The following is a 25,413-nucleotide window of genomic DNA, read 5'->3' as shown; positions in this document are numbered from 1 at the left end:
CAGGCCAAGAGAGAAGGGAAGTTGAAAAATTGATAAGGAGAGCTAAGAGTAGTAGAACTACTCTGTACTGAGCTGTACTGAAAGTAGCCCATTTAACGTGATAAAAGGCCCACAAGTAGATGCAAAAGTCGGAGTCATAACAACACATAAACAGACCTGTTGGTCTTACTCGTCTGCATCGACCAGGTATTGTAAACTGAACAAGTCCATTTGCCTACATTTGGCCCATATCCCTCTAAACCTTCCTATTCTGCTTTGAAGTTATTGAACTCTGTGTTGAGCCCTATAGGCTACAAGATCCCCTGGTGGAAAATGAAATGCTGACCTTTAATCTTGTGCTAAGGCATGTTGGAAAACTGCAACAGGCCTGAGACAGAAATGTTGGCATGGGAATGAGGTGGAGTGTTGAAGTGGCAGGCAACTGAAAGAATAGGGTTATTTTTGCATCAGAGCAGCTCTACAAAGCAGTCAACCAGCAGCTAACAGTTCGAGTGAAGAGTCACTGGACTCTAAATGTTAATTCTGTTTTCTTCCCACAGTTGCTGTCAGTTGCTGAGTTTCACCAGCAATTTCTCTTTGTTTAACAGAGGTCCATTCTGCAAGATATTTGCCAAGATGCAAACAATTTGACAGCACTATGTCAAGGAAAGGGAGGGGACTTATTCTTGGCACCCTGACCAACACTTACCGTGACGAACATCACTAAGATAACTTATGGTCTGGTCTTTATCACATTGTTTTTGGGAGTCTGCCAAGCACAAATTTATTACTGTAGCTCCTACATTACAACAGTGATTACACTTCCAAAAAAACAGTTAATTATAAGTTTGAAAGCAAATCATCACTATCACTGGATGTAAAAAGCACAATACAAATTAAAATCACTTTCTTTAATTTTTGGATGTGTATGCCACAGTGAATATCAAACATTGATTTTCTGGGTTACCATCCAAGCCTCTGCATAATAATTAGTAACACTCATCTCATCTCCAACAGCTTACAAGCAACTCTATGGACTTTGTTTTGCTTTGCATATTTCAAAATTTGTCATTATTTTATGATACTCTAAAAAGTAATTTTATAAATGATAAAGCAACTTAATGAAACAGAAGCAGCTGCCAAAAAACTTCAAGTCCTGCAGCAGCTATGTGGAGAAATCAGAGCTAATGTTTAGAGTCTAGTAACTCTGCATCAGAACCGATAATACCTAAATAAAGGTGGGCAGTTGAGAAGGAGAAAGAACGAGAGCAGTGAGAGATGGAAACCAGAGAGAAATATGAAAAAGGATACGCAAACCAATAAATTATTGACAGTAGGCAAAGACAGAAGAGAAGCTGAACAACGATAATGGAGCTGAGAATAGGACATGGTGAAAGCAACCAAGGTGATGCGATAACAGGCCCAAGTGTGGGTGAGAATGGGTTGGCTATATTGAAAGTAACCAATGTCATAACAGGACTGGGCTGGGATAGGGTGGTGAGTGAGGACAGCCAGAGAGTGGTGGGTCTGTGGAATTCATTGCCGTGGAGAGCAGTGGAGCCTGGAACTTTGGGTGTCTTCAAGGCAGAGATTGATAAATTCTTGATCTCGCAAAGAATTAAGGGCTACAGGGAGAGTGCGGATAAGTGGAATTGAAATACCCATCAGCCAGGATTAAATGAGGGAGTGGACTCGATGGGCCAAATGGCTTTGCTTCACTCCTATGTGTGATGGTCTCATGGACTTGGGTACCCTATCATTGTGGAGAGGGGGAAAATGGGTGAAGGGTGAAGTGCAGGAGATGGGTCAAATATGGCTAAGGGCCCTGCCAATAATGGTAGTGAGGAATCCACAGACGAGGAAAAATGTAGACAGATCTGAGGCCCCATTGCAGAAGGTGGTATCAACAGAACAGAAGCGACTGGGACAGAGAAACTCAGTGAACGGAATGGAGGGTCGACAGGAAGTTGGGTGTGAGGGTGCATAGTCCAAGTAGCTGTGGGAAGCAATGGGTTTATAATGGATTGGTGATCAGTCTATCCCAGAAATGGAAACAGGGATGGCAGGGAAGGTAAGGGAGGAATCAGAGATGGGCCAGGTGGAGTTGATGACAAAATGGAAATAAAACTGATCATTTTTTCCAATACCAGGCGAGAGATGGAAGCATGATGTTAGGGATGTACAAGAGAGTGAGAGTTGTGGGTGGGGCCCAGATTAGGATTTAAGTTAGGAATGTTCCACATTCCCCACAATGAGACAGGTACAACTAGATCCCATGCAGATACCCATGTCTAGACCTTTGATCCGAAGGTGGTGAGAGGACTTAAAGGAGAAGTCGTACAAAGTGAGGATGAGCTTGGTTAGGCAGTTGAAAGTGGTTGTGGATGGGGACAGTACAGGCCTTCTTTCCAGGAAGAAATAGAGTACTCCAAGACCATCTTAATAGCATTTGGACATGTAAGGGATTGAACATCTATGAAGAAGAAATTGGCGTAAAACACCAGGAGAATTACGAGTGACAAGTCAGGATAGACTGGACAACGGGAAAGAAAAATTGAATCAAGGTGGGAAGTAGTAAGTTCCATAAAGCAGGTACAGGGAGAAACAATGAGCCTGCCCAGGCAGTCTTGTTTGTAGATTTTGATAAGAAGGTAGAAGCAGGCTGTATGGGGTTGGGGGACAATAAGCTGGTAGGCTGTTGGGAGGAGATCACCAGATGAGATGAGGTTCGTGATAGTCTTGGACACTCTGACCTGATGCTCGATGATGGGGTCACGGTTCAGGGGAGGTAGGTGATGGTGTCTGAGAGCTGACGCTCAGCCTCCACGATGCAGAGGTCAGTCTGCCACATAACACCACTACCTTTGTTGGCAGACTTGATGGCAAAGTCAGGATTGGATCCGAGAGCATGAAGTGCAGAGGGAGATAGGTTTGAGGGAGATAGGTCATGCCAACATTTCTGTTGTAGGTTTGATGCAGTGTTCCAACAAACCTTAGCACAAGTCCACTTGGGGAAACCTGCAGTTGCAAGTTAACAGTGAATCAATGGAGTGCAGGTAAAGGCCAGAGAGGGGAGTTCCAGGTGGAGGGAGTGTTGGAGGTGGATTAAAGGGTCTGTGGAATGTGAAGAGGACTCCTGTCCACAGAATGGGCGTGGAGGCAGAGGTGACAGAAGACGTTAAGTTACTTGCCCACTAACTATCGCATTCAAAGGATTGCAAGCCCCTACTTCCCTCACATCCAGTAGGATGCCATGATCAGAGTAATATGACTCTTCCCTGCTTTGTCAGCATTCTGCAGGTACTGCTTCCTCCAGGATATCCTGGGCCACCCTTCTGCCATTCACAACACCATCTCATACCTCCATGGCACCTTTGCATGCATTGCAGAAGGTATTACATTTGGTCTGTTTGTCTCCTCCCTCCTCACTATCCAAGACCTCAGACACTCCTTCCAGGTGAAGCAGTAATTTACCTGTACTTCAAATCAATCTAGTCTACTGTATTGCTGTGATGAAACAGAGACTAGTGACCACTTTGCAGAACACCAATGCTCTGTCTGCAAAGATGACTGAGATTACAGTTGCCTGCCACTTCAACACAGTGTTGTCATGCCAACATTTCTGTTGTAGGCTTGATGCAGTGTTCCAACAAACCTTAGCACAAGTCCACTTGGGGAAACCTGCAGCCTCTAAAACTCAACATGGAGTTCAACAACTTTACATTCTGATTCCATTATTTTTGCACAGCCAACTGCATTCTCACCTACCCGCAGGCCTATTATTACACGACCTTACAATACAACCTGCTCATTCTGTCCTACTATCAGCTCATTATCACTCATTCAGCTTCCGTTCTGTCTTGGTCTATTATTAACAATCCCCTTGTTTGCCTACTCCTTCCATCTCGCTCTCCAGGTTCCATCTCCACCTACCCGCTCACCTCTCCTCCTACATCCTCAGCCCAAACCTTGTCTCCAGCATAAATACCACTTCCTTCGAGTTGCTATCAGTTCTGAAATGTTAACTCAGCTTTCTCCCCAGATGCTGCCAGACCTGTTGAGTTTCGGCAGCAATTTCTGTTTTTGTTCAGATCTGCAGTATCCACAGTGTTTCCCCCCCCGCCCACCCCAAATACGGATCAATTCCACCCTAGATGACCTCCTTCTTCAAACACTGCAATTTCCCTTCCCACGTGGTCGATAATGCCCTCCAGTGCATCTCCTCCACTTCCTGCACATCCGCCCTTGAACCCCATCCCTTCAACCACAAGGATAGAACCCCTCCGGTCCTCTCCCTCCACCCCACCAACCTCTGGATACACTGCATCATCTTCTGCCATTTCCACCACCTACAAACAGACCCCATCACCAGTGACACATTTCCCTCCCCTCCCCTATCCATTTTCCATAAAGACAGTTCCCTCCGTGACTCCCTTGTCAGGTCCATGCTCCCCTGCCCAACCTAGCCTCCCCAACCAGCACCATCCCCTGCCTTCGCAAGTAGTGCAAAACTTGCATCCACACCTTCCCCCCCTCATCTCTGTCCAAGGCCCTAAAAAATCCTTCCACATCTGTCAGAAATTTACCTGTACTTCCACACACATTATCTACTGCATTCGTTGCACCTGATGTGGTATCTACATCGGGGAGACAGGATGCTAACTTGTGGATCATTTCAGAGAACATCTTTGGGACACCACCCTGTAGCCAAACACTTTAATTCCCCCTCCCACTCCACTAAGGAGGTGCAGGTCCTGGGCCTACTCCATCGCCAAACCCTAACGACCCAATGCCTTGAGGAAGAATGCCTTATCTTCCGCCTTGGGACTCTTCAACAGATGGGATCAATGTGGATTTTACCACTTTCCCCCATACCCTCTTCACCCAACCTTATCCCAATCTGAATCCCCCAGCTTGGCACTGTCCTACCTGTCCATCTTTCCTTCCTATCTGCTCCACCCTCCTTTCCAACCTATCACTTTTACCCCCACCTTCATTTACCTAATACATTTCCAGCTATCTTCCCCCCCCCCACCACCCCCACCGCTCCAAACCCCCCCCCCCCACAACCACCACCACCACCACCACCCTCCCATTTATCTCTCAGTCCCACAAGCCTTATCCATGATGAAAGGCTTATACCCAAAACATTAGCTCTCCTGCTCATCAGTCCAGCACCACACTTCCACTCAGCATCTGCAGTCCACACTTTCTCGTCATTTAAGCAATTGCATGGATTACCTACTGCTAATTTGCCCCTTTACACCTGTGAGCTTGTGAAAATTGTACTTCTAAACAAATAATGGATCAAGAATAATCAGAAAATTGCGATAGATGCTTTCAACATAAAACAAATTTAAAAGTGTGAAGCCCACATTTTAACTGCAAAGCAAAGGCTGAGCTTATTTGATCAACATTAAAACTGAACAAAAAAAATCAAATTGAGCTTAAAATGGAAATCAAGCAATAGCAGCCTTTCATGGTGCATACTAAACTCGGAGATGCACTAAAACAAAGCTTTCTACATACTTGAATACTGCTGATGGAGTGAACTGATGGGGTAAGTTACTATACCTGTACAATCTCGCCAGTTTGGTTTGTCAGATTTGAACAGGAAATTCTTCAGAAGATAAGCCTGCAAATATTACATAGATTAAACTTTTAAAAATCTGTGCAGAGGTGAATATACAATAGACAATGCAATGCAATACAAGCTTTCATTTCGATGATATTGAAACGTGTTCACTCTCTTTAGGGGTTGCATCTGACTCCTTTAAATATGCCAGTGTCAAAAATCCTCAATTTCACACAGCTGCAAGCTACTGCTGCTTCTCAAAAACTAAATTCCTTCATCAAATATCTCTGAAGGTCTTCCAAATCTGTTCAGCTTTCTTGCATCTTCACTTCCTCCAATCGGAACTCCAATCCACTACAGTACTGAAATAATTTAGTCCCAAATAACACGCTATAATTCCTGCCTGGAACTTTTGAAAGTAACTGACCAAAACATTCACTTCCAGGGCCTTTCACTTTTGCCTAGATGTTGTGAAGTTGCTCTCAAGGTTACAACCTTATCTATCTAATCAGAGCCAAGGAGTGACCTAAAACAACTTATCCTTCTCTCTCACCATTACCTTTTGTATTTCCCAATGATGTATCTCTGATTCCTTTCTATTTCTCAGCTACATGCTGTTCTTTGATAATATCAGCTAACAGTAGTGTTTTTTTCGCATGGATGCTAACTCACTATCACCTCTCCTGACTGGATGCCTGGCTGTTTATCTAGTATTCAGTACGAGATTAGCACAGATTTTCACAAACTAAATAACAGTGACTGAAACCATTGTTTTCAGATCCAGCTCCAAATTCCAATCGCTAACTCCTGACTTGTGGCAACAATCTAAGATTAAGTCAGTTTACTTGCAATTTTGGTGTCGCAGTTATTGCTGAGATGAGTTTCCAGTCTTGTCTTTGTGCTATCACAAAGACCAATAATCCTGCAATTCTGTGCATCCCTAGTTTTAATTGGTCCACACTATTGTCCAAGTATTTAAATTTTTGGGCCTCAAGGTCTAGAATGTAACTGTCGCATCTGTCCACCTTGGTTCTCTCCTTCAAGATATTCCTTAAAAAATATACCTCTTTGACCAAGCTTTTGCTCGTCTGACCTAATATTGTAGCTCAGTCTCTTCACAGTTTCATAATACTCCCAAGAATTACCTTCAAATGTTTTATGACGTTACAGGCACTATCCAAGTTAGGTAACTAATTGTATGCTAGAACAATGAAGCCAAGGTAAATAAGGCTTTGCCAATTATTGGCAACAATATTCCACTATTAAGACATATAGTAACTTAGCAGCAACTAGTGATCTATCAAAGACCAAATCAAATCTGAATCACTTGAGAAAGTGAAACATTTTAAAATTGGAGATCCAGCTCATTCTGCTATAATGCGAAGCTATGTTCCTCTGCAATGGTGCACTATAGAAAAGCACACTATGGAAAACAGCTATTAAAAAATTTTTAAATAGAAAATTGCTATACACGCTCAGTAGAAAGTTTACATTATCCAAACAACATTCACAATTAGTCAATTGTGTTATAACTAATTTGCATTGACAAATCACACGTTATAGCAGAACAACCTGTAGAAGGAACACTATTCTAAAAGTATAAGTTAAAGCAACAAACAAATGATTTGTCAGCTTAAAAGATGTTTATAAAATCATGTGCGGCATAGATAAAGGTGAATAGCAAGGGTCTTTGCCTTAGGGTGGGGTAGTTCAAAACCAGGGGGAATATTTTTAAAGTGAAAGGAGAATGTTTTAAAAAAGGTGCAATTTTTTTTAAAACACAGTGTGATTTGTATATGGAATAAACTCCCAGAGAAAGTGGTGGATGCACGTAAAGCGACAATATTTATAAACATTTCGATAACTACGTGAAAGGAAAGGTTTAGAGGGATATGGGCCAAATGCAGGCGTGTGGGACTAGTTTAGTTTGGGAACATAGTCAGTGTGGAGTAGTTGAATGGAAGGGTTTGTTTCCACTCCGTATGACTCTATAACAGATGCAAGCTAACAAGACAACTTTGTGGTGCAATGTTCGTGTCCCTATGACTGAGACAAGAACTCTTGATTGAAGCCCAACCTCAGGACTTCACGATCATAAAGCTGGCCAATGTGGCTAAAAATAAGTAGCAGCCAGCTAGAGTAATGTGATAGAACATCAGCTGGAACACAACAGATCTCCACACTTAAGAACTCTACATTCTTACAAGAAATGCCATCCCTGACACACACACCATTCTAACATCTCTACTTCACCAACAGGTCAAACATCCAGAAACACAGTGAAATCAATAAGCTGTATAATACCTGAACAGGTGCAATCACTGCACAAGGACCTCCTTCAAATTGTTCCAAAGCTGTAGATTCTGATTGACTTAAAACAAATCCTGCAAAGGAAAATTGAAAGGCTAAATAAAAATTGAGATTGGTGACAAGTTCAAGATATCAGTTAACAAACATATGCTTATAATTGGGCAGTACGGTCACTCAGTAGTTAGCACGGCTGCTTCACAGTGCCAGGGATTCAGTTTTTATTCCCAACCTGAGGTGACTGTCTGTGTGGAGTTTTAACATTCTCCTCCTGTCTGCATAGGTTTCCCCCAGGTGTTCTTGTGTCCTCCCAAAGATGTGCAGTTGAGTGGATTGATGCTAAATTGACCAGAGTGTACACGGAAGTGCAGGCTAGGTGGATTAGCCAGGGGAAATGCAGAGAGTTATTTGGGCGGGGGAAGGGAGGGATGCTCTTCAGAGGGTCGGTGTAGATTCAATGGGCCAAATGGTCTGCTTCCACACTGTGGGGATTCTATAGCGGTAATATACACTGAGCTCTCTCTACATGGATGCTGCCTGACCCATGTGATTTCCAGATTTTTTTTGTTTTTAGTACAGTTTCCAACATCTACAGTAACTTGCTTCTGCATCTCCATGGAGTACCCCAGTTTGATTCTAGGCTATTTCTCAGATTTCTGATCTCAAGCTAACAACTGGAAAGCTGAAACTGGCCTCAGTATCACTGGGTACGCAGGGCCCCTAATTCACTTTGGAAACTATATACCATAACATCCACAGTTACAACAAGCACAAAAGTTACCTACCTTCTGACCTATTTTCACCATTAAGGCAGACAAACATTCCTACAAAGCATTACAGAACATCAACATTCTTTGGAGTACAGTGTAAGACTGACAAAGCACATTCAATAACCCAAAGTATTTGCAAAATAGTCATCTACAGTTACGATACAGTCACTGTTACAAAGTAAAATATGCTCCTAGCTTAACAGCAACGTGGTAAGAACTAGTATAGTGATAACGAGTGATAAATTATTCAAACTACCCTCAGCGTGGGAAATCACGTCTCACAAACTTGACTGAGTTTTTTGATGAAGGAACAAAGATGATTGATGAGAGCAGAGCAGTAGATGTGATCTATATGGACTTCAGTAAGGTGTTCGACAAGGTTCCCCATGGGAGACTGGTTAGCAAGGTTAGATCTCATGGAATACAGTGAGAATTAGCCATTTGGATACAGAACTGGCTAAAAGGTAGAAGGTGGTGGTGGGAGGGTTGTTTTTCAGACTGGAGGCCTGTGACCAGTGGAGTACCACAAGGATCGGTGCTAGGCCCTCTACTTTTTGTCATTTACATAAATGATTTGGATGCAAGCATAAGAGGTACAGTTAGTAAGTTTGCAGATGACACCAAAATTGGAGGTGTGGTGGATAGCGAAGAGGGTTACCTCAGATTACAACAGAATCTGGACCAGATGGACCAGAGGGCCGAGAAGGGGCTGACGGAGGTTAATTCAGATAAATGTGAGGTGCTGTATTTTGGGAAAGCAAATCTTAGCAGGACTTATATACTTAATGGTAAGGTCCTAGGGAGTGTTGCTGAACAACAAGCCTTGGAGTGCAGGTTCATCGCTCCTTGAAAGTGGAGTTGCAGGTAGATAGGATAGTGAAGGCGGCGTTTGGTATGCTTTCCTTTATTTGTCAGAGTATTGAGTACAGGAGTTGGGAGGTCATGTTGCGGCTGTACAGGACATTGGTTAGACCACTGTTGGAATATTGCGTGCAATTCCGGTCTCCTCCCTATCGGAAAGATGTTGTGAAACTTGAAAGGGTTCAGAAAGATTTACAAGGATGTTGCCAGGGTTGGAGCATCTGAGCTATAGGGAGAGGCTGAACAGGCTGGGGCTGTTTTCCCTGGAGCATCAGAGGGGGTGACCTTAGAGGTTTACAAAATTATGAGGGGCATGGATAGGATAAATTGGCAAAGTCTTTTCCCTGGGGTTAGGGAGTCCAAAACTAGAGGGCATAGGTTTAGGGTGAGAGGGGAAAGATATAAAAGAGAGGGCAACATTTTCACGGAGAGGTTGGTACGTGTACGGAATGAGCTGCCAGAGGATGTGGTGGAGGCTGGTACAATTGCAACATTTAAGAGGCATTTGGATGGGTATATGAATAGGAAGGGTTTGGAGGGATATGGGCTGGGTGCTGGCAGGTGGGACTAGATTGGGTTGGGATATCTGGTCGGCATGGATGGGTTGGACCGAAGTGTCTGTTTCCATGCTGTACATCTCTATGATTCTACCTTCATCAATAGCATTCTTTTACAACCAATTTCTTGGGCAGACAGCAACTGTTTAATATTTCATCCAAGTTATGGCATCTAGCACAATCATTTAGTGTTGAATTGAAGCATTGTTCTAGAGTGTGCACTCAGATTTCTGCAAAGTGGCCTGAACCCAGAACTCAGGCATGATGTGTGACACTCCAGTGAAGTTTTGCACTGAGAAATTAAAGGAAGACAGACAGGAAAACAGCAATGGGGCAGTCTGGAAGAAGGGCAGCCAGGAATGGGGAGAAAGATTATTTTTTTTAAAAAGACAATCAAACATCAGCTTACATAATAACACAAAACAAAGAACTGCTGACGTTGGAAATCCGAAACAAAAAAGACCCCATTAACTACTGCAGACCTGCTGAGATTCTCCAGCAATTTCTGCGAATTTTTTTGTGTGACAGCAACTAATATTGGGGGCGATAAGGCACAACGTAGACTGGGCTGGCCAGGGTGGGAGGACACAGACACTGGTTTGGGAAGGGGGTGGGGTGGGGGCAGGCGAGGTGAGAGTGATGGTTGGTTGAGGAAGCGGTGGTAATGCCAGTTGTGTGCGAGCACTGGTGCAGGCTGGGGGTGGGGTGGGGGTGGGGGTAGGAGGTGGACGGGGTGGGGCTGGGCCCCCTGTACCTTGGGTCCATCTGCGGAAAACTGAATCAGACAGGGCACTGTTCGGGCGTTTCCCCCACACCAGCTCCGCCAGCTCGATATTATACATGTCCCGGCCGCTGTGCGGAGCCGGAGCCGGAGCCGGAGCCGGAGCCGCTTATTCTTCTTCCTCCTCCGTACCCTCCTCGTCCTCTCGGTATCCCCGTTCCCGTCGGTTTCTCCCTCAGACTCCGACCGACATCTTAGAACTCGGACACATCCGGGTACCTCTTCCCAATACAACTGGAACTGACAGCGACACCGCATGCGCCGGAGCGGACCAATCAGCGCTGGGGTGAAAGGGCACCAGCTGGTGTAGGTTGATACAGCTCCTATCTCCTGCTCCCCTGGTGTGAGGCGTACCGAGATGTGGGTATCACCGTGCACTCTCTGACAAGATACAGTTGCTTTTCAGATCTGGTATTCACGCGTTTCCATCGACATTTAAAGCTTCGCTAAGGTCAAAAAGGTTTGTGCAAATTCTTGACCCAGAAAGAGATGGGGCAAAACCAGAAATTGCTGGCAAAGGTCCAGCAGGTCTGGCAGCATCAATGAAGATAATTCAGAGTTGACGTTTCAGGTCCCGTGAACCTTCCTCATAACTGGAAATAGGCGTATTAGTTACTTAACAAGATAGCATTAAGATAGAATCGGATAGTATGGAATGGAATACACACCCCCCCCCCTCTTGAAATTTGATTGATATTCAAGTTTTCAATGGAAATTACTCCTTAGACGTTACCTCAGAGTCAAGAGGGCCTGGATTCAGGTACCATCTGCTCCAGAGATGTGTCATAATGTGTCTGAACAGGAACAGGAAATGAGTCCTTTGGTCTATGTACAAAATCCAAGGCTTCAATTTCAGGGTGATCAACCATCTGTGATTTTACATTTTGTTCTGTATCCTATATGTTCGTTTGTGAGAATTTCTCACAGTATACACGTTACAGCTTGCCGGTCTCAACATTGAATTCAACAACTTCAGATGATTATCCCATCTCGACCCCTCTGTTTGTATTCTGCTCCGTAATTTTAATTTTTTTTGCATATTTCTTTCACTGTTCTGTACCTTTTATTTCATGGTTGTCTCTCTTTCTCTCGCTCCCCACTCTCTCATCACCTTTTTCCTCTCCTCTTCCCCCTTTGCTACCCTTCTTCCCTGTTTTCCATTTTGCCTCTGCTTCACCCATCCCCCACATATTTTGTCACATATCACTGGCTTCAGCCTTGGTCATTCACAGCTCCTAATCTCCCTATAATCTCTCTAGTTAAAAATCGCACAACACCAGGTTATAGTCCAACAGGTTTAATTGGAAGCACACTAGCTTTCGGAGCGATGCTCTTTCATCAGATGAAGGAGCATTGCTCCGAAAGCCTGTGTGCTTCCAATTAAACCTGTTGGACTATAACCTGGTGTTGTGTGATTTTTGATTTTGTACACCCCAGTCCAACACTGGCATCTCCAAATTATAATCTCTGTATGCACTGTCATTATCACCTCTTTATTGCTACCTTTGCTTCTGGAGCCATGACTCACCTTCTCTCAACCTAGTATAAATACCTCCCTATTTCTCCTTTTTTTTTAGCTTTGACAAAGGGTCAGTTAGACTTGAAACGTCAGCTCTTTTCTCTCCTTACAGATGCTGCAAGACTTGCTGAGTTTTTCAGCATTTTCTCTTTTTTTGGTATGAGAGACTGCTGGCTTGTCTCCTCTTGCCACTGCCTTTATATCATTTGTTAGTTGTGCAATGCATATAGCCTGTATAGCCACAGGGATGTCTACAGGAGAATTAGTTAGCTGACATTCTGCCTTCAAATCTCAAAGCAAGTGCATTTGTTGCCAAGGTTGTGGAGTTCAGCAGATGGGTAGTTGGAGTGAGAGAATGGAGGCAAATTCTTGGCCTCTTTTCCTGAGATTGTAGCTTTGTATGAAATTGTGGCCGCTGGTTGGGCAATCTGTCTTGACCATGTTAATCCCCATTTAGAATCTTGTATTTTTCAATTACTTCACCTATGTAGATTAATTAAATGGCCAGCTCATTATCAACTGTAGCTGCCACAAATATGAAGTAGGAGCAAGACAAGCTATTCAGCCCTTCAGTTCGACTCAAATGTTCAATTAGAAAATGGCTGATTTACTTCAACATTTGTCTGCCCTATCTCCACATATCCCTAAATGTCTTTAATACATAACAAACTCAATCTTCAATATACTCAACAGTTGATAGCCCTCTGGAGCAGAAAATTTCAAAGATTCTGTACCTTCCAAGCAAGTATATTGCTCCTCTTCCTCAGTCCTAAATATCTTTATATTATTCAAAGTTTGTATTTCGGGACAGCATCCTTCCTGTATTTACCTTGTCAGTCTTGTATGATTTTTGCACATTTCACATTAGATCACTTCTCATTCTTCTAATCTCCAGATAATAGAGCCCCAGTCTATTTAATCTCTCCATCCGAGGCATTACTTTGATGAACATTGGGTGTCTGTGAGAGAGTGTGTATATGTGTGTGTGAGTGTGTGTGTAAAGGGCGATAAGTCTGTGAGAGGATGCGTGTGTGCATAAGTGTGGGAGCATATGTGTGAGTGTATGAGAGAGGATCTGCGTGAGTGCATGGGTCTGTAGGAGTGTCTGCGTGTGTGTGTGTGTCTGTCTGCGAGTGTCTGTGTAGTGCAGTGGGGTCACCTGTAGTGTGACATTAGCTCAAGGTGCTGGTTGAGGCCATCACTGTGGGTGCCAAACTTGGCTGTCAGCCTCTGCTTGGCCACTTTGCATGTTGCCTGTCCCAAAGTTTTCCTTGGAGGATGGTCACCTGAAGGTCCGAGGTCAAATGTTCCTTCCAACTGGGAGGGAACACTCCTGTCTGTTGATTGTTGTGCGGTGCCCATTCATCCGTTGCCATAGCCTCTGCTCTGTCTCACCAATGTACCATGTCTCAGGGCATCCTTGCCTGCAGCGAATGAGATAGACAATGTTGGCTGAGTCACACGAGTACCTGCTCCGTACATGGTGGGATGTGTCCCCACGTGAAATGGTAGTATCCGTGTCATCATTCTCACACATCTTGCAGCATCTACCATGACAAAGTTGTATGGTGTTGTCCTGAAAGCTGGGCAGTTTGCTGCAAACAATGATTTTACTGCTCCTTGGATGCTGCCTGAACTGCTGTGCTTTTTCAGCACCTCTCTAATCTAGACTCTGGTTTCCAGCATCTGCAGTCATTGTTTTTACCCTGCAAACAATGATCTGTTTGAGGTTTGGTCATTGTTTAAAGGTGAGATTTGGAGGCGTGGGGAAGGTCTTGGTGAGGTGCATATGAGGGCACCCTTGAGTACTTCCAAGTGCCTGTCACATTCCTCCACATCTGGACAGATCCTGTGTATGTGAAGGGCTTGTCTTCGGGGGGATGGCTGTTTTAATATGTTTCGGGTGGAAGCTGGAGAAGTGTAGCATTGTGAGGTTACCTGTGGTAGAGTGAGGTGCTGAGGTGCCCATCCTTGGTGATATGCATGTGTCCAGGAATGGGACAGATACTAGAGATTAGTCCATGGTGAGTTTGATGTGGAATGAAACTCTTTGATATCACTGTTTAGTTGTTTCAGTAACTCCTTACCATAGGTCAAGAGGAAGAAATGTCATCATTGTACCTGGTGTATGGTGTTGGTTGGAGGTCCTTGTAGAGAAGAAGTCTTGTTTGAACCTATGCATGAAATTGTTGGCATATTGGGGTTCTAATTTGGTCCCCACAGCTGTTCTGTGTGTCTGGATGAAGAACTAGTTGTCAAAGGTGAAAATGTTGTGGTCGAGGATAAACTGGATGAGTTGCGGGACAGTGCTCAAAGATTGGCAATTGTAGATGTTGAATACTGAGGCTGTTGCCACAATGCTATCATTGTGGGGGATGCTCGTGTAGAGTGCTGAAACGTCCATTGTGACGATGAATGTTCCCGGTTTGACTGGTCTGTGGGTGCTGAGTTTCTGTAAGTAATCTGTAGTGTTACGACAGAAGCTGAGGATCCCCTGTACATAGACACTCACACAGGCAGACACTCATTCGTAGACAGATGGACGCATACAGACACTCCTATAGACACACACACACATATACACTTTTACAGACCCATACTCTCATGCAGACCCTCTCTCATTTTTTTTATTTCAAAAATATACTTTATTCATAAAATAATTTGATGGTCTGTACAGTTGGTCATGCCATACATACGTAAACATTTACATATAGAGATCAGAATTTATCATTTTTATATTCAGGTCTGTACGTTTATCAGTCATATGTCCATATATTTAGCTGAGGCGTCAGCAGAGCCCAAATGACTGCGTGGGCCCCCTGTTCTTCTTAGGTAGTCAGATGTTACATGGTGGTCTTTCCCTACCGCGCCTTGGCAGCAGCTGTCCCAAGCTTCAGCACATCCCTCAACAAGTAGTCCTGGACTTTAGAATGTGCCATGCTGCAACACCCAGTCGGGGTCAACTCCTTCAGCTGGAAGATCAACAGGTTTCGGACCGCCCAGAGAGCGTCCTTCACCGAGTTGATGATCCTCCAGGCACAGTTGATGTTCGTCTCGGTGTGCGTTCCGGGAAACAGACCATAGATCACGGAGTCCTGCGTCATGGCGCTGCTCGGGACGAACCTCGACAAACACCACTGCATTCCTCTCCAGACTTCTTCTGCGTAGGCACATTCCAGAAGGAGGTGTGTGACAGTCTCATCGTCCCTGCAGCTGCTTCGAGGGCAGTGTGCGGTGTGGCTGAGAGTCTGGGCATACATAAAGGATCTCACAGGCAGAGCCCTTCTCACCACCAGCCAAGCCATGTCTTGGTGCTTGTTGGAAAGTTCTGGCGATGAGGCATTCTGCCAAATGGCTTTGACAGTCTGCTGAGGGAACCGCTCGATAGGATCCACCCTCTCCTTTTCCCGAAGGGTCTCAAGGACACTATATGCTGACCACTTCCTGATGGACTTGTGGTCAAGGGTGTTTTTCTTCATAAACTTCTCCACGAAGGACAGGTGATACAGAAAGTCCAACTACTCGGAGCGTTCCGCGGCAGCGAAGTCAGGCTCATCCTTCGCAACACCGGGGACAAGTAGAACCTCAGTACGTAGTGACACTTGGTGTTTGCGTACCAGGGATCCACGCACAGCTTGATGCAGCCACACACAAAGGTGGCCATCATGGTGAGGGTGGCATTGGGTGTATTTTTTCCCCCGTTGCCCAGATCTTTGTACAGTGAGTTCCTTCAGACCCAGTCCATCTTTGACCTCCAAATAAATTGGACGATGGCCCGGGTGACTGCAGCGGCACAGGTTCTGGGAATAGGCCAGACCTGTGCCACGTATAACAGCAATGTCAGTGCCTCACACCTGATGACCAGGTTTTTTCCCGTGATGGAGAGCGATCGTAGCTTCCATCTGCCCAGTTTCTGCCTCACTTTGCTGATATGCTGCTCCCAAGACTTGGCGCACGCCCCAGTACCCCTGAACTAAATACCCAACACCTTCAGGTGGTTGGTCCTAACAGTGAAGGGGATTGAGGATTGGTTGGCGCAGTTCCCGAAGAGCATGGCCTCGCTCTTGCCTTGGATTACCTTGGCCCCCGAGGCCTGTTCGAACTGGTCACATATGCACATGAGTCTGCGCACGTACAGCGGATCCGAGCAGAAAACGGCAACGTCATCCTTTTACAGGGAGGCCTTAACTTGCAAGCCCCTGCTGCCAAGAATAGTCACCCCTCTCAGGCTCGCATCCTTCCTGATGGACTAGGCAAATGGCTCTATGCAGCACACAAACAAGGCAGGAGAGAGAGGGCAGCCTGTCTGACTCCAGATCCGACTGGGAAGCTATCTGATTCCCATCCATTGATTGAGACTGCACTGACAATGTTGGTGTAGGGTAGTCTGATCCAATTACGGGTTCCCTCCCCAAAGCCCATTTTGGAGAGAACATCTCTCAAAAACCTGTGTGATATCCTGTCAAAGGCTTTCTCCTGGTCCAGGCTGATCAGGCAGGTGTCCAACCCTCTGTTCTGCACGTAGGCGATCGTATCCCTGAGGAGTGTGAGACTCTCAGCAATCTTCCTGCACAGGTTTGGTCAGGGTGGATCACTGACCCCAGAGCAGACCTGACACGGTTGGCAATTACCTTTGACAGAATTTTGTAATCCGCATTCAACAGTTGAGATTGGTCTCCAATTTTTGAGTTCCTCCCTCTCCCCCTTCCGCTTGTAGATGAGGGTGATGATGCCTTTCCTCATGGATTCACTCATGGTACCTGCCTGAAGCATACTGACATACACCTCCAGCAGGTCCTGGCCAATCAAGTCCCACAGAGCAGAATAGATCTTGACCGGTAAGCCGTTGCATCCGGGAGTTTTATTCTTTTCGTCATTGCAAGGAACTTTCCTAATCACTGCCTTCCCATGACTGAAGAGCTCTTTCCAGAATCTCGGTGCAGTTTTCACCTATTAAGGGATACCAAGACATTATGTGATAATTTTGGGGGTGGCCTGGTTTGCGCTGCTGCCTCACAGCACCAGGGTCCCACGTTCAATACCAGCCTTGGGTGACTGTCTGTGTGGAGTTTGCGCATTCTCCCTGTGTCTCGTGGTTTCCTCCCACAGTCCAAAGATGTGCAGGTCAGGTGAATTGGCCATGCTAAATTGCCCATAGTGTTAGATGCATTAGTCAGAGGGAAATGGGACTGGGTTGGTTATTCTTCGGAGGGTCGGTATGGACTTGTTGGGCCAAAGGGCCTGTTTCCACACTGTAGGGAATCTAATCCAGAAAAAGTGCAAGGAAAAGCATCAATCATAGATCATGGCTTTTTTCAGCCTCAAAAGCCCTTTGACTCTACCAGCCAGGAAGGCTTAAGAAGTATCTGCCTCAAATATATTTGCTGCTGAAATTTGTTGCCATATGTCCTAAGTAACAATTATGACTGCACACTTTAAAAGTAGATGCTCTTGTAGTTCTTTTATTCATTCATGGGATGTGGGCGTCACTGGCTGGCCAACATTTAATGCCCATCCTTCGTTGCCCTTGAGAAAGTGTGGTGAGCTGCTCTCTTGAACTGCTACAGTCCAGCTATTGTGGGTTTTTGGGAAAGTATTCCAGGAATTTTACCCAGCAACAGTGAAGGAACAGTGACATATTTCCAAGTCAGAATGATGAGTAGCTTGGAGGAGAACGTGCAGCTGGTGGTATTCCCATGTATCAGCTGCCCTTGTCTTTCTGGTTGGAAGTGGTTGTGGATTTGGAAGGTGCTGTCTGAGGATCTCTGGTGAATTTCTGCATTGCATTGTGTAGACAGTACACACTGCTGCTGCTGAATATCGATGGTGCAAGGAATGGATATTTGTGGATGTGGTGCCAGTCAAGCAAGCTATTTTGTCCTGAATGGTGTCAAGCTTTTTGAGTGTTGTTGGAGCTGCACCTATCTATGCAAGTGGGGAGTATTCTATCACACTCCTGACTTGTGCCTTGTTGATGATGGACGTGTTTGGAGTCAGAAGATGAGTTACTTGCCACAGTGACCCTCGCATCTGACCTGTTGTAGCCACTGTTGTTTGTTGTGGGTGTGGGTGCACTTGAGTTTCTGGTCAATGGTAATCCCAAGGAAGTTGATAGTGTGGATTCAGGAATAGTAACACTATTCAAGGGGCAGTGGTTAGATTGTTTCTTATTGGGGGTGAGCGTCATTACCTAGAAGTTGTGTGGCACAAAAGTGACTTACCACTTGTCAGCCTACACCTGGATATTGCCCAGATCATGCTGCATTTGAACATAGACTGCTTCAATGTCTGAGAAGTTGTGAATGGTGCTGAATATTGTGCAATCATTAACAAACATTCCCACTTCTGACCTTATGATGGAGGGAAGGTCATTGATGAGGCAGCTGAAGGTGGTTGGGCCTAGCCACTGCCCTGAGGAACTCCTGCAGCGATGTCCTGGAGCTGAGATAACTGATCTCCAACAACTACAACCATCTTCCTATGTGCCAATTATGATTCTAACCAGTGGAGAGTTTCCCCCAATACCCGTTGATTCCAGTTTTGCTAGGGGTCCTTGATGCAGCACTCAGTCAAGTGCAGCCTTGATGTCAAGCGCTATTACTCTCACTCCACCTCTGTTCAACTCTTTTGTCCATGTTTGAACCAAGACTTTAATGAGGTTAGGAGCTGAGTGGCCCTGGTAAAACTCAAACTGGGCAGCAGTGAGCAGGTTATTGCTGAGCAGGTGCTGCTTTTAGCTCTGGTGATAACACCATCCATCACTTTACTGATAGTTGTGTGTCGACTGATTGGGCAGTAATCGGCCAGTTCGGACTTGTCCTGCTTTTTATGTACTGGACAGACCTGGGCAATTTTCCACATTGTTGGGTAGATGCCATTATTGTAACTGTAGTGGCACAGCTTGTCTAAGGGAGCAACAAGTTCTGGAGCACAAGTCTTCACTACTACTGTTGGAATGTTGTCAGGGCCCATAGATTTGCAGTATCCACTGCAGTGGTGGTATCCTTAATTCAGCTGGAAGAACAACATCTCATTATCTGCTTGGGCACCCTGCAGCCATCAGGACTTCGTATCAAATTCAATAACTTTACAGCCTGAGTACCTTCTTCCATTGCCTTACCCCAAAACTCCATGCACCAGGCCTTGTCACCACATGGGCTGCTTTGATCACAGCCAGCCAATTTATACCCTCTGATGATCCCCACTAGCAGTTATTTCTTTCTCCTTGGCTCACCATTATCTATTCTTTTGTCTGCCCAACTGCTATTTTCTCACTCTTGGGGGTCCATCTCCAGCTATTGTTACTTCCTCTCCCCATTCAGTCTTTACCATATTTACTAACTTTTCAGAGGTACAATCTGTTCTGAAGAAGGGTCACTGGACCTGAAAGGATTAATCTGCTTTGTCTTCAGGGATGCTGCCAGACCTTTTGACTTTCTTCAGCAATTCTGTTTCGCCAAGAGCAGTGACTCTTAATCTTTGAGTTCAAAGTTTTGTCCATATTTGGATCAAACATGCAACAAGGTCAGGTGCTGAGAAGATCTGGTGGAACGCGTATTGACCATTGGTGACCAGGTTACTGCTCTATAACTGCAGTTCGATCAGACTATTGGTGATACCTTCCATCACTTGACAATAGGGGTGACAACTAAAATGCTGAGTAACCTCAACAGGTCTGGCAGCTTCATAATTGCTAACTGATTAACTGAATTGGATCAATCCCCTTTTGTGTGAACAGGACATACTGGGACACTTTCCATATTTTGGGTCTGTGTTTGGAACAGGCTCAAATGGCCCATGACTTTACTGTCAGCTGTTTCTTGACACTGTATGGAGTGAATTGGTTTGTCTGAAGATTGAACTCTGTGCTGGCAGGCCAAAAGATGGATTGTCATTCCTGGTTGCAAATGATTTTCTTGTGGAATATTAAATGTTCAATCTACACATCTTCTATTCTTAGGATAAATAACCAAATAGTTTAAAACAAACTTAGCAATGCATCCACATCCATGGAATGTAAAACAAAATATGAAGCATATGACTCACTTTAGTTGATTATTATATTTGCTTAAGATAGAAACGTAATTTACAATACATTGGTGCTATTTAATTTTGCTTGAAACAAATTTTATTCTTTCTTTTTGCATTCTCTGTCATTAAATTTTTGACTTTTTGTGTTTGCTTTTTGAAATGTGTAATCTTGCTTATACTGAGTCTGACTGCTGTCCAATATTTTACCATGTTGTTGAAAACATTTTTTTGTAATTGCACTTTGGCCACTTTGTCTTTTGTTTTCCTTTGTTAACCAGAATTCCTAATAATAAATGTACAAATGTCGTAATACCAGCACTGTTGCTGATAATGTATGTTTGTACTGAATTTTCAGTGTTTGTGTTGCAGAATTTGTAATGGCTGGATTAACTGCCTGAGAGAGGATGCAGATAAAAATGGAGCAAAAAACAAAAAAAAAAGTAGAAGGCAAATATTCAGTGGAGCTATTACTGGAAAAAGTAAGCCGTTTTTCAAAATCTTAAGGTAGATTATGGTATATAAGTTGACTTCATATGTAAGTGACCCAGCAGCAAAAGTCATGTTTTAGCTTACAGTAGATGTATACTAATTCCCCTACAGCTGGTATTTGACTAACAAACAGGTCGATAATTTCCAATGCACAACCAAAGGATCATGCTCTGCCATTTCCACAAACTCCAGCAGGATTCTGCCACAGAGCACGTGTTTGTGTTCCTTCCCTTGTTAGTCTTCTGTGGTTTTTACTTGTACCTTCTTCAATGTATGCACTGCACATAGTATAGTATCCTCTATATCTGAAAAACCAAAGGCAGACCTGGTGGCTACTTTGTAAAATGCCTCTTGGCTATCGATAAAAATGACCTGAACTTCCACTTACTTGCCATTTCAATGCACCATTTTGCTTTCATGCCAGCATTTCCATCCTAGGCCTGCTGCAGTACTCCAGCAAAGACCAATACAGGCTGGAGGAACTGCGCTGAAAATGTGTTGCTGGAAAAGCGCAGCAGGTCAGGCAGCATCCAAAGAGCAGGAGAATCGACGTTTCCAGCATGAGCCCTTCTTCAGGAATGAGGAAAGTGTGCCAAGCAGACTAAGATAAAAGGTAGGGAGGAGGGACTTGGGGGAGGGGCGTTTGAAATGCAATAGGTGGAAGGAGGTCAAGGTGAGGGTGATAGGCCGGAGTGGGGTGGGGGTGGAGAGGTCAGGAAGAAGATTGCAGGTTAGGAAGGCGGTGCTGAGTTCGAGGGTTGGGACTGAGACAAGGTGGGGGGAGGGGAAATGAGGAAACAGGAGAAATCTGAGTTCATCCCTTGTGATTGGAGGGCTCCTAGGTGGAAGATGAGGTGCTCTTCCTCCAGCTGTTGTGTTGCTGTGGTCTGGCAATGGAGGAGTCAGAGGACCTGCATGTTCTTGGTGGAATGGGAGGGGGAGTTGAAGTGTTGAGCCACGGGGTGGTTGGGTTGGTTGGTCCGGGTGTCCCAGAGGTGTTCTCTGAAGCGTTCCGCACGTAGGCGGCCTGTCTCCCTAATATAGAGGAGGCCACATGGGGTGCAGCGGATGCAGTAAATGTTGTGTGTGGAGGTGCAAGTGAATTTGTGGCGGATATGGAAGGATCCATTGGAGCCTTGGAGGGAAGTAAGAGGGGAGGTGTGGGCGCAAGTTTTGCATTTCTTGCGGTTGCAGGGGAAGGTGCCGAGAGTGGAGGTTGGATTGGTGTGGGGTGTGGACCTGACGAGGGAGTCACGGAGGGAGTGGTCTTTTTGAAACGCTGATAGGGGAGGGGAGGAAAATATATTCCTGGTGGTGGGGTCCGTTTGGAGGTGGCGGAAATGACGACGGATGATATGATGTATATGGAGTTTGGTGGGGTGGTAGGTGAGGACCAGTGGGGTTCTGTCCTGGTGGCGATTGGAGGGGCGGGGCTCAAGGGCAGAGGAGCAGGAAGTGAAGGAGATGCAGTGGAGAGCATTGTCGACCACATCTGGGGGGAAATTGCGGTCTTTGAAGAAGGAGGCCGTCTGGGTTGTTCGGTATTGGAACTGGTCCTCCTGGGAGCAGATGCGGAGGAGACGAAGGAATTGGGAATATGGGATAGCGTTTTTACAGGGGGCAGGGTGGGAGGAGGTGTAGTCTAGGTAGCTGTGGGAGTCAGTCGGTTTATAGTAAATGTCTGTGTTGATTGCACCAATTTCCATTTTAGGCATCTTACAGCATTCAGGACTCAACATTGAGTTAAACAATTCCAAAGCACAAACACTGGCCTCCATTTTGATTACATCCATCACCCACACATTTACTCTTAACAAAGCAAAATTATTTTTGATTATTCACACCTGTCCTTTAATACCCATCTTGAATATCAACTTCTCCTTAAATACCATTAGCACTCCCTTTGTTGTTTGCCCTGGGCTTCCTCGCCATCTTTTCCAATCAGTCCTTCTCCCCCATTGTTAACAACATAACAAACATTGTTTTTAGCCTCCTTCAGTTTGGAAGAACTGTCATTGAACTCAAAGCATTAACTCTGTTTCTCTCTCCACAAATGCTGCTCGATCTGCTGACTTTCTCCAGCACATACTGTTTTTGTTCTTTAATTTGCTGATTTCTCTTTCTCATTTTTCTTAAGCAATAAATTATGTTTGCAAATTTTCAATCTAAACAAACAATTACTGAATGGTGAAGGTTTTGCCTTATTATGACTAAAGCATCTGCATTTCCCTAAGCCTAACCCTATATTTCTAAACCTTGGGGTGGCAATCATTAGTCCTGTGGATTTTCCAGTCATTAGTTATTTTTAATACTGTTTGTTCCTTTCTTTTCTAACATTGTTTTCTTTAATGTTAGTAAGTTTCAGTTGTTGATGTTTTATTTGTTTCCTTGGAATGTCACTTCTTTTTATTCACTTCCTCAGTTGATTGGGCTGACATAATGTAACCATTCAACAAAGCTATTCATCATATTGAGGAGTCGAATATTTTGAATGAGATTCACTACAAACATGACAGAATGTTTTATTTATTTTTATAGAAGGCGGAAGCTATGTGGAAATGTGCTAAAATGACACTTGATGGGAAATATTTATATGGGAAAGAAAATGCTGTTTATTGTATGTTCAGATACTAAAACATGAGCATGTTGGTATTCTGGTCTGAATAGTTCACTGCCACCAATTCTCCTTTCTCTGCACTGACCATAATTCTCTTAAATTTAAAATAGTGATGGAAAGGATAGACCAAATCTAAAAGTTGAAGTTCTAAATTGGAGAAAGGTCAATTTTGACGGTATTAGGCAAGAACTTTCTAAAGCTAATTGGGGGCAGATGTTCGCAGGTAAAGGGACGGCTGGAAAATGGGAAGCCTTCAGAAATGAGATAACGAGAATCCAGAGAAAGTATATCCTGTTAGGATGAAAGAAAAGGCTGGTAGGTGTAGGGAATGCTGGATGACTAAAGAAATTGAGGGTTTGGTTAATAAAAAGAAGGAAGCACATATCAGGTATAGACAGGATAAGGAGAATCCAGAGGGTTTTTACAAATACATTAAGGACAAAAGGGTAACCGGGGAGAGAATAGGGCCTCTCAAAGACCAGCAAGGCGGCCTTTGTGTGGAGCTGCAGAAAATGGGGGAGCTACTAAACGAGTATTTTGCATCAGTATTTACTGTGGAAAAGGATATGGAAGATATAGACTGTAGGGAAATAGATGGTGACATCTTGAAAAATGTCTTGAAACACATAAAGATGGATAAATCCCCAGGACTTGATCAGGTGTACCCTAGAACTCTGTGGGAAGCTAGGGAAGTGATGCTGGGTTTCTTGCTGAGATATTTGTATCATTGATAGTCAGAGGTGAGGTGCCAGAAGACTGGAGGTTGGCTAACGTGATCACTGTTTAAGAGGAGTGGTAAGAACAAGCCAGGAAACTATAAACCAGTGAGCCTGACCTCGGTGGTGGGCATGTTGTTGGAGGGAATCCTGAGGGACAGGATATACATGTATTTGGAAAGGCAAGGACTGATTATGGACTTTGTGTGAGGGAAATCATGTCTCACAAACTTATTGAGTTTTTTGAAGAAGTAACAAGGAGGATTGATGAGGGCAGAGTGATAGATGTGATCTATGTGGACTTCAGTTAGGCGTTTGACAAGGTTCCCCATGGGAGACTGATTAACAAGGTTAGATCTCATGGAATACAGGCAGAACTAGCCATTTGGATATAGAACTGGCTCAAAGGTAGAAGACAGAGGGTGGTGGTGAAGGGTTGTTTTTCAGACAGGAGACCTGTAACCAGTGGAGTGCCACAAGGATCGGTGCTGTGTACTCTACTTTTTGTCATTTACATAAATGATTTGGATGTGACCATAAGAGGTATAGCTAGTAAGTTTGCAGATGACACCAAAATTGATAGTGTAGTGGGCAGAGAAGACGGTTACCTCAGATTACAACAGGATCTTGACCAGATGGGCCAATGGGCTGAGAAGTAGCAAATGGAGGTTAATTCAGATAAATGCATGGTGCTGCATTTTGGAAAAGCAAATCTTAGCAGGACTTATACATTTAATGGTAAGGTCCTAGGGAGTGTTACTGAACAAAGAGACCTTGGGGTGCAGGTTCATAGCTCCTTGAAAGTGGAGTTGCAGGTAGATAGGACAGTGAAGAAGGCGTTTGATATGCTTTTTTTTATTAGTCAGAGTATTGAGTACAGGAGTTGGGAGGTCATGTTGCAGCTGTACAGGACATTGGTTAGGCCAATGTTGGAATATTGCTCGGAATTCTGGTCTCCTTCCTATCAGAAAGATGTTGTGAAACTTGACAGGGTTCAGAAAAGATTTACAAGGATGTTGCCAGGGTTGGAGGATTTGAGCTATAGGGAGAGAGCTGAACAGGCTGGGGCTGTTTTCCCTGAAGCATCGGAGGCTGAGGGGTGACCTTATAGAGGTTTACAAAATTATGAGGGGCATGGATAGGATAAATAGACAAAGTCTTTTCCCTGGGTTGGGGAGTCCTGAACTAGGTTTAGGGTGAGAGGGGAAAGA

The 25,413-nt window shown here is 44.5% G+C and overlaps 1 protein-coding gene and 1 long non-coding RNA gene across 11 annotated transcripts in view; one reads left to right on the top strand and one right to left on the bottom strand.

The window, feature by feature from the left end:
- Window positions 1-11,076, bottom strand: part of mindy3 (MINDY lysine 48 deubiquitinase 3) — a 135,371-nt gene extending 124,295 nt beyond the window's left edge. The window contains exons 1-3 of one of the 2 annotated variants that reach the window (XM_072575820.1): window positions 10,804-11,076; window positions 7,859-7,938; window positions 5,554-5,614 (exon numbers count right to left, since the gene is read on the bottom strand). In XM_072575820.1, the coding sequence (XP_072431921.1) occupies window positions 5,554-5,614; window positions 7,859-7,938; window positions 10,804-10,891 (229 nt within the window). In that variant the 5' untranslated portion in view covers window positions 10,892-11,076. The remainder of the gene's footprint in view (window positions 1-5,553; window positions 5,615-7,858; window positions 7,939-10,803) is intronic. The other variant, XM_072575822.1, reaches the window with a different exon arrangement.
- A 38-nt stretch (window positions 11,077-11,114) lies between these two features.
- LOC140480660 (uncharacterized) overlaps window positions 11,115-25,413 on the top strand; it is a 293,960-nt gene continuing 279,661 nt past the window's right edge. For all 9 annotated transcript variants that reach the window (XR_011961370.1, XR_011961372.1, XR_011961371.1 and 6 more), the window contains exons 1-2: window positions 11,115-11,290; window positions 20,750-20,859. This is a non-coding gene — a long non-coding RNA (uncharacterized lncRNA). The remainder of the gene's footprint in view (window positions 11,291-20,749; window positions 20,860-25,413) is intronic.

The sequence above is a fragment of the Chiloscyllium punctatum genome, chromosome 8 (genome assembly GCF_047496795.1).
Source record: "Chiloscyllium punctatum isolate Juve2018m chromosome 8, sChiPun1.3, whole genome shotgun sequence".
NCBI lineage: Eukaryota > Metazoa > Chordata > Chondrichthyes > Orectolobiformes > Hemiscylliidae > Chiloscyllium > Chiloscyllium punctatum.
Note: the sequence above shows the minus strand (reverse complement) of the source record. Positions and strands in the feature narration are given on the sequence as shown.